Source organism: Acipenser ruthenus, chromosome 27 (assembly GCF_902713425.1).
Source record: "Acipenser ruthenus chromosome 27, fAciRut3.2 maternal haplotype, whole genome shotgun sequence".
Taxonomy (NCBI): domain Eukaryota; kingdom Metazoa; phylum Chordata; class Actinopteri; order Acipenseriformes; family Acipenseridae; genus Acipenser; species Acipenser ruthenus.
Window position 1 is genome coordinate 16,415,739 of NC_081215.1, and position 15,082 is coordinate 16,430,820.

Sequence of the window (15,082 nt, forward strand, 5' to 3'; positions counted from 1 at the left end):
TGGTTGGGATTCAGTTTGGGGGCGGGAGCAGAGCTGCAAAAACAAAATGGGATACATGCGTTGTAGCCTATGAATAATACGCACCCTCCCTCAGATAAACACAACCTGCGGCAAACTACTAGTAAGAACGATATTCAAACGCTAGAGATTCATAACAATGGAGAATTTTCAATATACCCGAGACAATGTCCCACTGCAAATCCAAACCAATAACTATGAGCGACTGAGAGAAGACCAAGTGGTATGCAGCCCCGCGGTGGTGAACATGGGTCCTCCTTTATACCCCCAGGTTCGGGACCACATTGTTTGGTCAGTTTTTAACACCATCTATATGAACTTCTGCTGTTTGGGATTCGCAGCCCTGGTTTTCTCAATCAAGGTAAGCACTCTATAAAACACTTAAAAAAAGAAAAAAAAGTTGGTTTAATTGCAAGTCTTGTGTGTTTTTTGTCTTTGTCTTAAAACTTTAAAGAATCGTGTTTGTAATAAAGAACGTGTAATTACGACACGCCATGCTTTGGCTGAATTTCTGCATTTTGAACATCTGTAGTTTATACAAATAGTTTTAAAATAACTATTAAGTTAAAACGTACACCTTTTGTGTCGAGGAGAAGATGGGCTCCTCACTAGTTGCACACGCTGGATAAATGCCAGTTTGGCAGGACTGATTGCTTCGGGAGAGGTGGCGTGTGATTGTAATTTTTTAGAACAACGTAATATTTAGGTTAATAAATAGGCTACATATACAGTTATTATAAATAATAAACTGTAAAATACCGTCTTTCTCTATATCTTGACAACATCGTCAAGTAACTATGTAAACCTAACATGTTCTCCAGCAAATATGTAAACAATTAGATAAGTATCTAAACGTACAATGGCATTCATGTGGGTTATGGTTATGGTACACTTAACTCACACACGCAAATATTATTATTATTTATTTCTTAGCAGGCGCCCTTATCCAGGGCGACTTAAATATATCACATTATTTTTTACATACAATTACCCATTTATATAGTTGGGTTTTTACTGGAGCAATCTAGGTAAAGTACCTTGCTCAAGGGTACAGCAGCAGTGCCCCTCACCTGCAATTGAACCCACGACCCTCTGGGTCAAGAGTCCAGAGTCCTAGCCACTACTCCACACTACTGCCCCTGAAGATTAGAAAATTATGCAATTTTTTTTTTTTTTTTACGTTAAGCTTTATTAGCTAATTTTAAGAAAAAATAAAGTGAGGAAAACACAGAAATTAGAAATGTATTTATGAAAAATAGGTCAACATATTACGGCGTCGGGTGTAGTAGCCACTAAAGGCCGCTAGAGGGTGCGAAACAAACGGTGTTAAATAAATCATAATTTAACAGTGACAGGTTTAGTTAGCGCGGACTTACGTTGCGCATTGACAAATAAATGGTGTTAGTAATTGTACGTAAGAATGGTGAAGGGGAAAAAATAAGTTTTAAAATTATGATTTGCCAAAGGTACGCCGTTTAAGGATTTTTTTTTTTTTTTCTCCAAGTTTTTTTTTTTTTTTTTTTTGGATGCTTTAAAAAAAAAAAAAAAAAAAACGAGAGCCGTAGTTGCATTGTATTTACATTGAGCGGAAATAAGCCAGATGACCGCAGTAAGATCACATTCGCCAAACAGCAGACTTTATTCGCCAAGGTGAGTACACCACAACACAGCCCGCAGCAGCGTGCAAGCTGCCCCTTTATACCCCAAAACTCTGCGAAAACATGTAACATTTCGACATAACCACATACAATGTAGATATTGGACCCCACAAATAGAACGAGGCACAAACACAACACGATTCGACAACATTCACAAGCACAACGGGGACTCGTTCATAGGACATTGACAAAACACTGTACAGCGACACAAAACGACACTTAGTACAGATCGCTACAGTATATTATCATGGTACAGCTGTATTTTTGTTTTACTATGTTTTTATAAATACGTTTAGAATTTTGTTACGCTTTTTTTCCTTTCTATTAATATAATAAAGGCCAAGGATGAGAAATTTGGTAGAAATGTGTTTTTGAGTGTGTGAGTTAAGTGTACTGTACCCGTCAGAGACAGATTTTGGTAATTCACAACTCTCTAGATATACATGTGCAGACTTCTCATCATATACCCAAACATGATACACTTAATCACTTCTACTAAAGAATGACCTTTCCAAGTTTGTAAGCTGCTAAAAATGTGCGGTGTAGCACTTTACACTGTACAGAACAAAAGCTAGTGCCTTTTTATATTTGCCTGGAACAGGCAACTGTAACTTAAGACCAGCCCCTTTTAAATATTCATGCTGGAAGAACAAGTAGGATTGGCAGTTACATTGCTGCAGGGTATTGAGTTCTGCTGTTTAAAAAGTACTTCATTTTCCATTGTGGTTACTGGTATTTATATTCCGTTTTATCCTTTCAGTCAAGAGACAGAAAAGTTGTGGGAGATCTGGAGGGAGCTCGCCACTATGGGTCTACTGCACGATGCCTCAATGTGACCGCCCTGGTCTTGACCATCCTCACCTTCCTGATTATAATTATTCTGCTTGCTGTTGGAGTCCTTCAGATCTACAGTTCTGCCATGCAAGAAGCTCAGAACCAACATAACCTGTTCCAAGGAAACGGAAACTAAATAAAGAAGGCAGGAACAAAATTACTAGTGTCAGCAGACTTGCAGCTAAAAGTTTTTTTCTGCAGCACAAGTCCTTGTAATAGTATCTTTGCTGTTTTTGTTTTTTTGTAATGTTTGATTTCACACTTTAGTAAGAAAAATAATAAATCCAGCTTTAATCAACATGGTTTTCCTTTGTATTTTTAGGGAGGGTCAGGAATCGCATCCATTTTGCTCTTGCTACGAGTGGGTAGGGGTAGTGGCTGTCGCATCACGTTAATGTAGTTCTTTTTATCAAGCTTCTGCTGTGAATCTATATCTATCTATAATAGATATATATTTTCACAAAGCCCTTAAAGAATGGTGAAACCATTAACCCTTTACTGCACGACTTTTTCGATCAAAAATGTGTTTAGATATCCTTTTGTATACTTATAAACATCATTGAAAGATTTTTTTTTTTAATATCTCAGTCCATTTAAGTTGCAACCCAAAATATTCGTGTCCTGAAAAAAGGACGCCATGCAGTACAGACCTTGGGTTTTCATATTACAGTATTTTGACTATAATGACCACATTATTTACTACTTTACAAACGTTTTTGGAGTATTGACAACTAAGTTTAAGCAAAAATACCTATTTGGTAGCTGTTGTGAATTTGTAGTTATACCTGGGGCTGTTAGTCAAAGAATATAATTAAATAATAATTAAATAATAATTAAATGTATAATATTGTTTTTTAAAATATTAATATCTTTCACTTAAGTACAGTAGCAAAGAAGATATTTTAAAATGTTGAGACAATTGATTTGAACTGAACTTTGAATTTAAAATCTTTACAAATATAAAAGAAACAGGAAAGAAAGAAACATGAAATGAAAATTCCAATCAATGGACACAGCTTAAATGCATGAATGCAAATTACAAGTTAATCAATACATACATAAAAAATAAAAACACATTGATTTGGCTATCATTTTTTAAAATTTAAAACCAAACGGTAATAATATTTATAATTAACTAAAACATGTGTGCCACATTGAATGTTTGAAGACTAAAGTCTTTACCCAAAACTACACTAGCCAGTGTTTCACTGTATTACAATGAAGAAGATGGAACTTGAGATATGAGATCAGCAAAATGAACAATACTATTAGAGTAAGTAACAGGGTTCCGAAAAATATATGTCTGCTCTGGTACACTAGGGTTTGAGATATGTTCTCTAAATCACTGTAGGAAGAGTGACAATAACAACAGGTGCTCTTGCTTTTCTGTTCTGTACCACATCATGGATCATTATTGCTGTGTTACCTGTTTGACAATGTGGGCAATAATCCTTACACTATCAGTGCACTAGAGCAGACATTTTGAAAAGAGCTTTGAAACAAACTTAAGTTATAAGTATAAAAAGTTGTCAGGATGTTAACAATGAAAATAAAATTGCTTTTTTAGTTTTTTGAAAAATTTGCTGAGTGGTTTCAGCCAACCAGAGACCAGAATTCATATAAAAATAGGTAAACATGACCAGAATTATTCAATTCTAAAGAACAAGATAATGTCCTCACCCAGCTTCATTACAATTGAATGGATGGTTCTAAAGTAATAACTTTAAATGTATACTAGCCAGAAAAATGTACATAGAAATAGAAAATGAATCAATTCAGAAACCCTAAATATGCAATATATTATCCTTAGAACTCAATAAAGCTTCTCAATGTAGTAAGTAGCTGATACAAAACATTTTAAAACAGCATTTACATCTACATCCTCCGAGAATAAAGCTATGTTTGTAAATAGATGGCTGTAAAAGTAACCCCAAGCCTACAGTGCATACACACCTAAAAACGTTCTATTTTTGTCCATTTATGGGATGATATTAAAGATATCATGAAACTAAATGATCCCTGTTGATCTCTACCAATTATTTTAACTTTGTATTGTGGCCCTAATCTTCTAGTTTAATGAAATGGGGTAAAAATACTAAACTCTTTGCTGAAGCCATAGAAAATTGTTGTTTACAAACAAGTCCTCTCAAAATAAGAAGTAGAGGGACTTGCCCTGGAAACGGACTGGCTCACATTGGAGGGGTATTGGTACAGTACCATTATCAAAACAGAGACACAATATTAAGTGCAACACAGTGACATCAGTTGAGTAGAATGAAGCTACTTATTGTAGTAAATGTAGGACATTTACTTTTTTTTAGTACTCTTTGCAGTAAAGGGTTAATGTGACAGCATGACAAGATGGCTGCCACTAACGTAACAAACCATATCTGATGAAAAGTTATGGAAACTCCTCAGGCAGAATCTTCACTTTGACCTGTGATCTAAAATTGTCACCATATGTTGGTCATGTGACTTTTTGGCTTCCAGGTGGTTAAAACAGGATGCTTAGAGAGCCTTCATACTCCGTACTCAGCTGTATTCCAGGCTTCTCTCTTTCAAGAAGAGAAATGAACTCTTATGCCAGTTTTTATATGAAGCTGCCAGTGTCAGATAAGTGGTACATTGCTGTATCCTGTTTTACTTTCATGTTGTTTCAGCCACTGGACTTTTTCTTTTTCACATATCCATTTACTTCATTTTAACATTAATTTGATCATTAATGACATTTCCCTTTTGATGATGCACCTGGGGATGTTTATTTCTTTCTTTATTTTTTCACAAAAAAAAAAAAATCTCTTGCGAAGTGATTTTGTCATACTGATGGCTCTAATTTTGAATTTACAGCTGTGGTGGAAGTTGTATGTTACAGATTTTATTGTTTATTCTGTGTTAGACAGTTGGTAGGTCGTGTATTGTGAATGATGTCACAGCCCTATCGATTCAGTCTGCAAGACGTTTCAAATTCTTCAATGATTGCCCCCTCCTCCACTGGGGATGAAACCATCAGCGACAGGGATATAGTTGAGACACTCATACTTTACATGCTTACATATATCTGGGAAACCAATGATCCAATTGTGGTTAAACTTGCTATTGACATTATTTAGCATATGCTATTGAGAGTATTACATTATGGGCATGTCTGTCTGTAAATTTGTCCATCTGTATGTCACAATTACATTTTGCATTGATCTTATTAAGTTGTGGTGAAACTTAGTATGAACATTTGTATAATGTTTTGGGAGTATCAGCTTGTGGGTACATATGGAGGTGTGTCCTTGTGTAACATCAGTTATTTTGCAGTCTTTGTAATGGAAGTACGTGCTAACTACAACATTGCAACTGAAACGTAAGAGCTCAGACTTTCATGCACATTTTCCTGAGGAATTTTCTTTTCCAAAGTGCATTTCAGTCACGGACTCCACCCATTCACTCAGATGTTATCAGTCACTCAGACAAAACAAATTCGTAAGTGCGGAAATAGCAGCAACCCCACTGGAATACCACAGGGTATCAGAGCTGAAATAAACATGGACTTTTCTTTTAGACATGAACAACCTTATAAAGCTTACCATGTTGTATCACTGGTTCACACCAATATTCTTACTCATTCTTTGGACCAGATGGATGTTGCAATGATAAAATAATATACCAGGGTTGAAAACTATGTATGGGAGATATTGTAAGCATCTGTTTGTTTTTGTTTCCATGGATCTTGTCACACTGTATGTTAGACAGTTCATCTATAACATTAAAGTTGAATTCCTTTATAAATGACTATCTACAAATAAATATGTCCCTCATTGATGTTGAAACCGTGGTATAGTTTTCAGAGCTTTAAAAGTGTTTGTTAAAATAAAATAAAAAGTGGTGGCAGATCTAACACTTTTTACTTAATTCAAACAAGGCTTTAAACATGAAAATAAAAACATTTTAAACTTGACAGCTTGTACAGCATTATCACATTTTGACACTCTCCTTTCAAGATGTTTAGAATTTCTAATTATGTTTCTTCACCACAGAAATCTCACAACCCCCCCATCCCACTGCCGAGCACATTGCCTCTTAAACCCAACAGCTTGGAAGCGGGTGTTGATGAGTTCCCAGCCCTGCACGGGTCTGGCTAGTAGGTGCTGTTGTAGTGTGGCTAGTAGGGGACACTAGCATGGTGAGTTGAAACTTGCCAATTTTGCCCATGGGATCACCAGAGAAGATCGACAACTTGGCATAGCCAGGAGGCAAACTTGCTCCCTCCTGACTGTATGTCTTAACAAGGTGAGCCATGCAGGATCCCTGAGTTGCATTATCTTTATATACAGTTTGATCATGTGATGTGACATTTGATCCCTGCAGCACTATAAAGTGAGAGCAGCACATCTGCAAACAGTCTACCAGAAAGAGGCTTGTAGTGGGTGCATGTTGTGCAGGTGCCACAGTAGCAAGGACAGTCACATAGGCAAAAAGAAGGGAGCGTGGATGCCAAGAGACACAGCTATGGCTGCAAACAGTAACAGATGGAAAGACTGTGAGAGAGACTTATCATAACTTAAATAATAAAGCAGTTGCAGCTCACAAAATAATTTCAAAAATCGCATCTATTTGGCATTTCCTTTAGCTACATAGGTCTCAAATGTGCAGTTTTGAAAGAAACACATGCTTTATCATTTTAAAACATGCTATCTGATAGGTTAAAGGATGTTTCAATTTTCTTTGCCTTTTTAACAGAGAGTATGTCCTGGGTCATTTCCACTCAGCAGTGTCTTCTGGGTCATAGCATGTTACTGGCTGAAAGCATGTGAGTCAATAGGGGAAGCAGCAGACTTGTTTTTGACAGGAAAGAAGCCATTGAAGGGATGGGGACAATTTCACCCTCTAAGTGAAATTACCAAGCAACACTATCTGAAAGCATTGATATCAAATAGGTTTCTTCAACCAGGTGTAGTAACAGAAACATGTTTACAATAACGTGTTTCTTTCAAAACTGGACATTTGAGGCCTATGTAGCGGATTGTAGTGCAATACGGGTAAGATTTTTGGGTTTTTCTTTTTTAGCTACAATAACTTTAATGACTGAATAGATTAAGATCTTGGGCAAACAGTGACCCAACATCATGTTAGTTAGAGGTCACAATACATGGATAGGCAGCATATGTCACTTGAAAGAGTTAAACACACAGTCACCAATACAGGCACTAACAGATTTTTTGTTGAAATGTTTGTCTTCTTGAGTGGGATTCTGTCAGGTTTTCTTTTTTACTTTCCTTAGTTACCAAAGTATTATCTTTATTGGACTATAAAGTACAGATGTAGGCTCCAGAAAGCCTTTTTTTTGCCATGCCTAAACCCTTATTTGTTTTCTCCATAGCAACACTAGGACACACATTCCTCTTTGAAGCTGTCCATGGAAACATTATCCATAACAGATATCTAATTGGATTTTCTCAGCCTAACATATATAATAGCTTCCAGCCATTGAAGCCTCGTACAAAATGTTACAAGACTGTTTATTCAAAAGGACACAACAAGAAGAAAGTACCTCAGTATGTGTTACTTTATAAACAAAGAATGCATAGTGGCTCTGTTTTATAGTATGCCTGCAGAGTTTAACTTCAGTTTAAGGACAGGACACACATTTATCAAGATGTTTTTCTACTTTTCTTCTGGCAAACCTCTTCCCAAAGCCCAGGTCCTGAATATGTAGTCATAGTGTTCCCCCCTCCCCCTCCTCCCATTGTGGTAACTGAGAAAGGAAGTTGTAAAATAGTGCTGGCAATCACATTTTTCATCCTGGACCGAATTACAATCCTGTTCTTTGTCATTAATACGTATTTCCTAAAAAAACATTTCCCTAGATCAAAATAAGTAGAATGTATTTTAGATCAGACAAGTGTGAGAGAATAAGCAAGAGCGAGGGCCATATCGTGAGAATAAGCAAGAGGAAGAGCGAGGGCGAGGGCCATCACGTGAGAATAAACAAGAGCAAGAGCGAGGGCCATCTCGCGAGAATAAACAAGAGCAAGAGCGAGGGCCATCACGTGAGAATAAGCAAGAGCAAGAGCGAGGGTGAGGGCCATTTCGTGAGAAAAAGCAAGAGCAAGAGCGAGGGCCATCTCGTGAGAATAAACAAGAGCAAGAGCGAGGGCCATCTCGTGAGAATAAGCAAGAGCAAGAGCGAGGGCCATCTCGTGAGAATAAGCAAGAGCAAGAGCGAGGGCCATCTCGTGAGAATAAGCAAGAGCAAGAGCGAGGGCCATCTCGTGAGAATAAGCAAGAGCAAGAGCGAGGGCCATCTCGTGAGAATAAGCAAGAGCAAGAGCGAGGGCCATCTCGTGAGAATAAGCAAGAGCAAGAGCGAGGGCCATCTCGTGAGAATAAGCAAGAGCAAGAGCAAGGGCCATCTCGTGAGAATAAGCAAGAGCAAGGGCGAGGGCCATCTCGTGAGAATAAACAAGAGCAAGAGCGAGGGCCATCTCATGAGAATAAGCAAGAGCAAGAGCGAGGGCCATCTCGTGAGAATAAGCAAGAGCGAGGGTGAGGGCCATCTCATGAGAATAAGCAAGAGCAAGAGCGAGGGCCATCTCGTGAGAATAAGCAAGAGCGAGGGCGAGGGCCATCTCATGAGAATAAGCAAGAGCAAGAGCGAGGGCCATCTCGTGAGAATAAGCAAGAGCGAGGGCGAGGGCCATCTCGTGAGAATAAACAAGAGCGAGGGTGAGGGCCATCTCGTGAGAATAAGCAAGAGCGAGGGTGAGGGCCATTTCGTGAGAAAAAGCAAGAGCAAGAGCGAGGGCCATCTCATGAGAATAAGCAAGAGGAAGAGCAAGGGCCATCTCGTGAGAATAAGCAAGAGCAAGGGCGAGGGCCATCTCATGAGAATAAGCAAGAGCGAGGGCCATCTCATGAGAATAAGCAAGAGCAAGAGCGAGGGCCATCTCGTGAGAATAAGCAAGAGCAAGAGTGAGGGCCATCTCATGAGTATAAGCAAGAGCAAGAGTGAGGGCCATCTCATGAGAATAAGCAAGAGCAAGAGCGAGGGCCATCTCGTGAGAATAAGCAAGAGCGAGGGCGAGGGCCATCTCGTGAGAATAAACAAGAGCGAGGGTGAGGGCCATCTCGTGAGAATAAGCAAGAGCGAGGGTGAGGGTCATGTCATGATCTGGCATTTTGGATCAGTTATCTTTATGGCAATAAATGGCTGTGCATTAAATGGTGCTGGTGCTTCCTAATAGAAAGCCTCTTTAGCTGATCTAACCTATATTACACATGTGTATGGTAGGCACTTGGAACTAAAGAGCAGTTCCTGAACTTATGCACAATCTTAACTGATTGAGATTATAATGTATTTAAGTAAAATAGACTTGCATTACTTCACAGTTAGTTTTAATTGGCATTCAAATCATTTACATACTGTAAACTGACATTACAAAGAAAGAATGCACAAAATGATTAGAGGTATCTGAATTTTGGGATATATAGAAGATGTAGGTCATTGTGTTCTACCTTTCCATGATACTTCTATTTCTGTTTATGTATGTATACCTGTTTACACCAGTCAAACAAATACCTATCATTGATTTAGCCAGTCAAACTGGTTATGTTGCATTGATCAGCCCTAGACACTGTAAAACAAATGTAAAGTGAACAGTTTAGTCATTAATATAGTCAAACCCCAAACTTCCTTATTTCTTCTTAACACACAATATTAATATTAATTTCTTAACTACCATGTTAAAGTGTGCATCATTTTGCAGTCCACTGTGAAGCCAAACCCAAGATTAAAATTATCCACTAGAGGGAGCCATTTAGGTATGGAATACCAACATTCGTGTTTGTCTGTGCACTACCATTGTATTCTACAGATTCACAAAATCTGATTATAGGATATTTTCAGTGAAGATGGTTCCACTTGCGTATAGAAACAACTACCAACCGAGCTCTTGCAATTAAAGTATTGTATCAACTGTCTCGCCTATCTTGACTGAAACCTTGCAACAGGAACATGCAAGTTCTCAGTATAATGATGTGATATGCAGGTGCATCTAGCACATAAGACAACAGTCTTCCGAGTGTTCAATCAGAGAAGCTGTCAGGGGTTAACCAAGGCTGGGTAATGGGGCACATCAACCCACATAAGGGAGGTGTAGCTGCTAAGGGGGCAGAGGGGAGGAGGAGAGAAACTTCACGACCCAAGAATTAGGTAAGTCCCAGCTTCAGGCGATTGGGGTAAACCAGTGATTGTAGGTGAGGGGGCTGTCTCCTCTAGAATAGTGGCAAGTCTTTAACTGTATGACCGTTCCTTTGGTATTTCCTTTTTTTAATTAAATGTGTGCTGCTTCCGCTATGACTTCAACACCATTCTGCGACAAACAGCTGCGCTATGCTGTCAATGGGAGCCTTGGTGACATCCCTGTATATCAATGGTGGACATTCCTCCTGTACATTGCAGGATATACTGATTTAGTATCATAATAAAAGTCCACAGGCAAAGATAATCCACTTGCCATGTACCTATAATACTGAATACATGCCAATGAATCAAAAGCATTACGAGTCATGTTCATTATATCAGATTTTACACAATTGCCCTATTCTGAAGCAAGTTTAAAGGCAACTTTTCTAAAAAGGAATAATCCTAGCTAGAAGTAAGGCAGTTGCAGATAAGAGATGTTTTTGTTCAGAGTTTTTGCTTATTTATACCATTAAAAAGGTCTAAATCTTTCTAGAAAATGGGTCTGGCTTTTTCTTTAAAACGGTGTTCACAGTCTTATGATACCAGCAGCATGTCCATTGAATACACAACAAATAACAGCTCTTGTTGTAAAATGAGTGCAAACATTTGCTCGTGATTGTAATATGGCCAAAAGTTTTGCATCGCCCCTGTGACGCTGTCAAGTTCAAAAGGGCTCATTGTACCTGTCTACTGCAGTATCCAGGGGTTTCTGTACACAAAAACAAGCACACAGTTTGGGTTACGAACAAAAGAAAAGTCTGGTTTTATTCAGAAAAACCTGATAAACTTCTTCTGGGTCAAAGCATTTTACTGGCTAAAAGCATGTCAGTAAATAGGGGAAGCAGCTGATTGGTTATTGACAGGAACGAAGACATGAAGGCGTGGGGACAATTTCACCCTCAAGATGAAGTCTAAAAGCATGGCTTGCAAACATAAATTTATTTACTGGTATAGTACCAGATACAATACCAGATCATGAAAATACATGTTTCCTAAAACATGTGCTTCTTTCAAAATTGACATGCTAACTGCTGTGTTTGATTGCAGGAAATAGCAGCTGGTGAATGCAGGAAAGAGCAGCTGGTGAATGCAGGAAAGAGCAGCTGGTGAATACAGGAAAGAGCAGCTGGTAAATGCAGGAAAGAGCAGCTGACAAATGCAGGAAAGAGCAGCTTGTGAATGCAGGAAAGAGCAGATGGTGAATGCAGGAAAGAGCAGCTGGTGAATACAGGAAAGAGCAGCTGGTGAATGCAGGAAAGAGCAGCTGGTGAATGCAGGAAAGAGCAGCTGACAAATGCAGGAAAGAGCAGCTGGTGAATACAGGAAAGAGCAGCTGGTGAATGCAGAAAAGAGCAGCTGGTGAATACAGGAAAGAGCAGCTGGTGAATGCAGGAAAGAGCAGCTGGTGAATGCAGGAAAGAGCAGCTGACAAATGCAGGAAAGAGCAGCTGGTGAATACAGGAAAGAGCAGCTGGTGAATGCAGGAAAGAGCAGCTGGTGAATACAGGAAAGAGCAGCTGGTGAATGCAGGAAAGAGCAGCTGGTGAATGCAGGAAAGAGCAGCTGGTGAATACAGGAAAGAGCAGCTGGTGAATGCAGGAAAGAGCAGCTGGTGAATACAGGAAAGAGCAGCTGGTGAATGCAGGAAAGAGCAGCTGCCAGCTGCAGATCCCTAACTGTATTCATGTTATGTGTAAATGAGCTGAATGTGTAAATGTGCTGAATATATTTCTGAAAACTGGGTCTATTTAAATGCCTCATTTTCTTTATGAATTCCAGGGTGTCGTATAAGACAATCCACTGTTTAAAATAGATTCTGTGTCAAAAACACTTTAACAAAGTGGGTATTTCATAACCTTCTTAATTTCAAATATAATTACACCAGTTGAGGTGGATTTTATGTTTATCTTTGTACTGATCTTTTGTAGAGAAATAACCATCATTTAGAGTCTGAAAGCTGATTTGTAACTAATCAGAAGACAGCTTTTGCCAGAGGAAATATCTGTAATTTAAAGTAGCCGCTGTAGGCCACAAACTAAATGAGGCAACAAAATAATGTATCTTACAGAAGGGAAGCCCAGTTAGGAAAATACAATAGTACCATCCAAAAACACTTTCCTATAATACATGTTCGCAGTGTTGTTGGACGCTACTGTAGTATTTTTATATGGGAGTAATAAACAACTTTGTACCTCACTTGTGTTTTTGTATTATCCACTTAGAACCATTGTGTTTTCTGCTGTGGTACAAATATATGTGTAGTATTTGTCATGAAGACCAGGGAATGATAATTATTAACTAATTACTTACTCAAAATTGGGAACTAAAATGACATTAAAAACAGATTTTCAAAGGAACAAAACCTGAGTTTGAAAGCGTAGTAGATTGTAATGACTTTAGCTTCAGGAGTACCCTGGGTGGAGTTTACCTCTAATTGTGGGGGTGAATATAGTAGCCACCATAGCATCCTAATGTTTACCAGATGCTAGAGCAGCATCTCTTTAAACTTCCCTGGTAGAGGAATAATGTTTCTATCAGCTCATATGCTGAACTGTACAGATAAGTTCAGTATTCATCAAAATGATGTTCAACATTTTCACAACCTATATGATGCCAAGTACTGGGATAGGAGATTCATGTATTAATTAGTTGTTGTCATTTAACTCTCAAGCTCACTAAATATATTAATACCCCCATCACTACAAATATATGGGATACACTTCAAAACAGAGCTAAGTTAACTACACTTAGTTTCACTGGAGTTAGCATTTACTAATATGTATTGCTGTACATATGAGAACTGATAATATTTACAAAGTTATTTTCACGACGGTAACATTTTTTGATTGTATACCTGTTACGATAAACGTCAGAATATTGTCAAATCTTAAGATGTACTGATAAATGTCGACATTACCAAGCAAAACGGTAAATGCCTGAAGTAAACATGGTAATGCTTTACTTTGGACATTTACCAGTGAATCTCATTTACCAGTGAATCTCATGAAAAACCAAGTGTCTTTACTAATGACCGAATGTCTAGCTTTCGCGCTTTGTAAGGTTTCAGGAGTCCCGTGTAATTACAAGTGCCACAAAATACTGCATTAAGTAAGTAAATATATCTATTAACTGCCATACTTTGTGGAATTTTGTGTTTTTTTTCTGTTGAAAAAACAAAGGTCCTAAATGATTTAATTTGCATTTAACAGAATTTTATTTTTCATCAAACTACTTAATCCTTCCACACCATTGTGAATTGTTAATTGACAATTTACAGTATATGCTGGAATAAATACATTCTTCGATGATATACCTGTATTTACCAATAAGTGTCGATAAATCTGAATTTCTTGATAATTTCTGACATTTACCTTATTTGGTAAATGTTGACATTTACCAGTAAAACTTAAGATTGACCAGATTCTGACTTTTACTGTAACATATGCATTAGATCATATAAAAAAGATTTTAAAAAGTAAGTACAATTTAGCTATATACAGTTAATATTTGTGTATTTTAAAGTGTATCCAATATATGCATAATGTTTTGAGCAAGCCGCTGCATATAAAATATTATTGCATTAGTCTGGAGAATTTCTTATCAAATCGTGATTAAACATGCCATTGCTAATTCTTATTGTACACTACTCTGTAATACTGTTGATATATGGTTATCAACGTTTTCATCATACTAATAGCTTCAATTTAGAATTAATAGTCACAGCGGGGGATGTAAACTTGTTTATTTAAAAATGTTTCTCCCAGAATATAACCCTTGAGGACACATCATTTACAACAAGACTAATACATTCTCAATATAAAAGCAGCAAATCATATATCAGAATTGAAATATTACTAACACAGTCCATTTTAAATATTTGTTGCTGATTTCTTATACTTTCTAGGACGTCATTGCAATCACTGGGTGTTTTCTTTTAGAAAGAGAAGGGTGGCATACTTTCCACAGGAGTTGCAGCTTATTAACCCTACCCCTTGACAATGTAGTCCCTCACGGGCCTTCTGTTTAGGGTTCAACTTGGTCCTGGGTGTTTAAAGTCACTTAATCAGGACTGAAGTAAAAGCCCACACCCCCAGTCCTATAAAGTATACAAACAGTAACCAGATAAAAGGGAACCAAGCAGTTTAAAGATCACTAAGTAGCCATTTCTCCTCATGTTTAAGAGTGCAAAATATAGCAAAACCACTTAATAATAACCTTTCTCATCTTTGCATGTGGCACATCTAAATATACAGCTCGTCTGTAATTTGGTATGAAGACTGCCCCTAAACCTTACCAGTATAAAAAGGAGTTGCCTTTTAGCCCAAAGCACTGGTGCATT

General features: G+C 37.9%; 1 protein-coding gene across 1 annotated transcript; it reads left to right on the forward strand.

Annotated features, from left to right (window-relative positions):
• Window positions 1-2,808, forward strand: LOC117432422 (dispanin subfamily A member 2b-like). Its single transcript, XM_034054345.3, has 2 exons — window positions 1-379; window positions 2,437-2,808. The coding sequence occupies exons 1-2, from the start codon at window positions 158-160 to the stop codon at window positions 2,644-2,646; spliced, it is 432 nt and encodes a 143-aa protein (XP_033910236.1). The 5' UTR covers window positions 1-157; the 3' UTR covers window positions 2,647-2,808.
• Window positions 2,809-15,082: the final 12,274 nt, after the last annotated feature.

Bases quoted from the DNA above. Each gene is read 5' to 3' on its own strand.
- LOC117432422 (XM_034054345.3), top strand. From the start codon at position 158: ATGGAGAATTTTCAATATACCCGAGACAATGTCCCACTGCAAATCCAA. The intron at 380-2,436 runs GTAAGCACTCTA...TTATCCTTTCAG, and splicing joins CCCTGGTTTTCTCAATCAAG to TCAAGAGACAGAAAAGTTGT.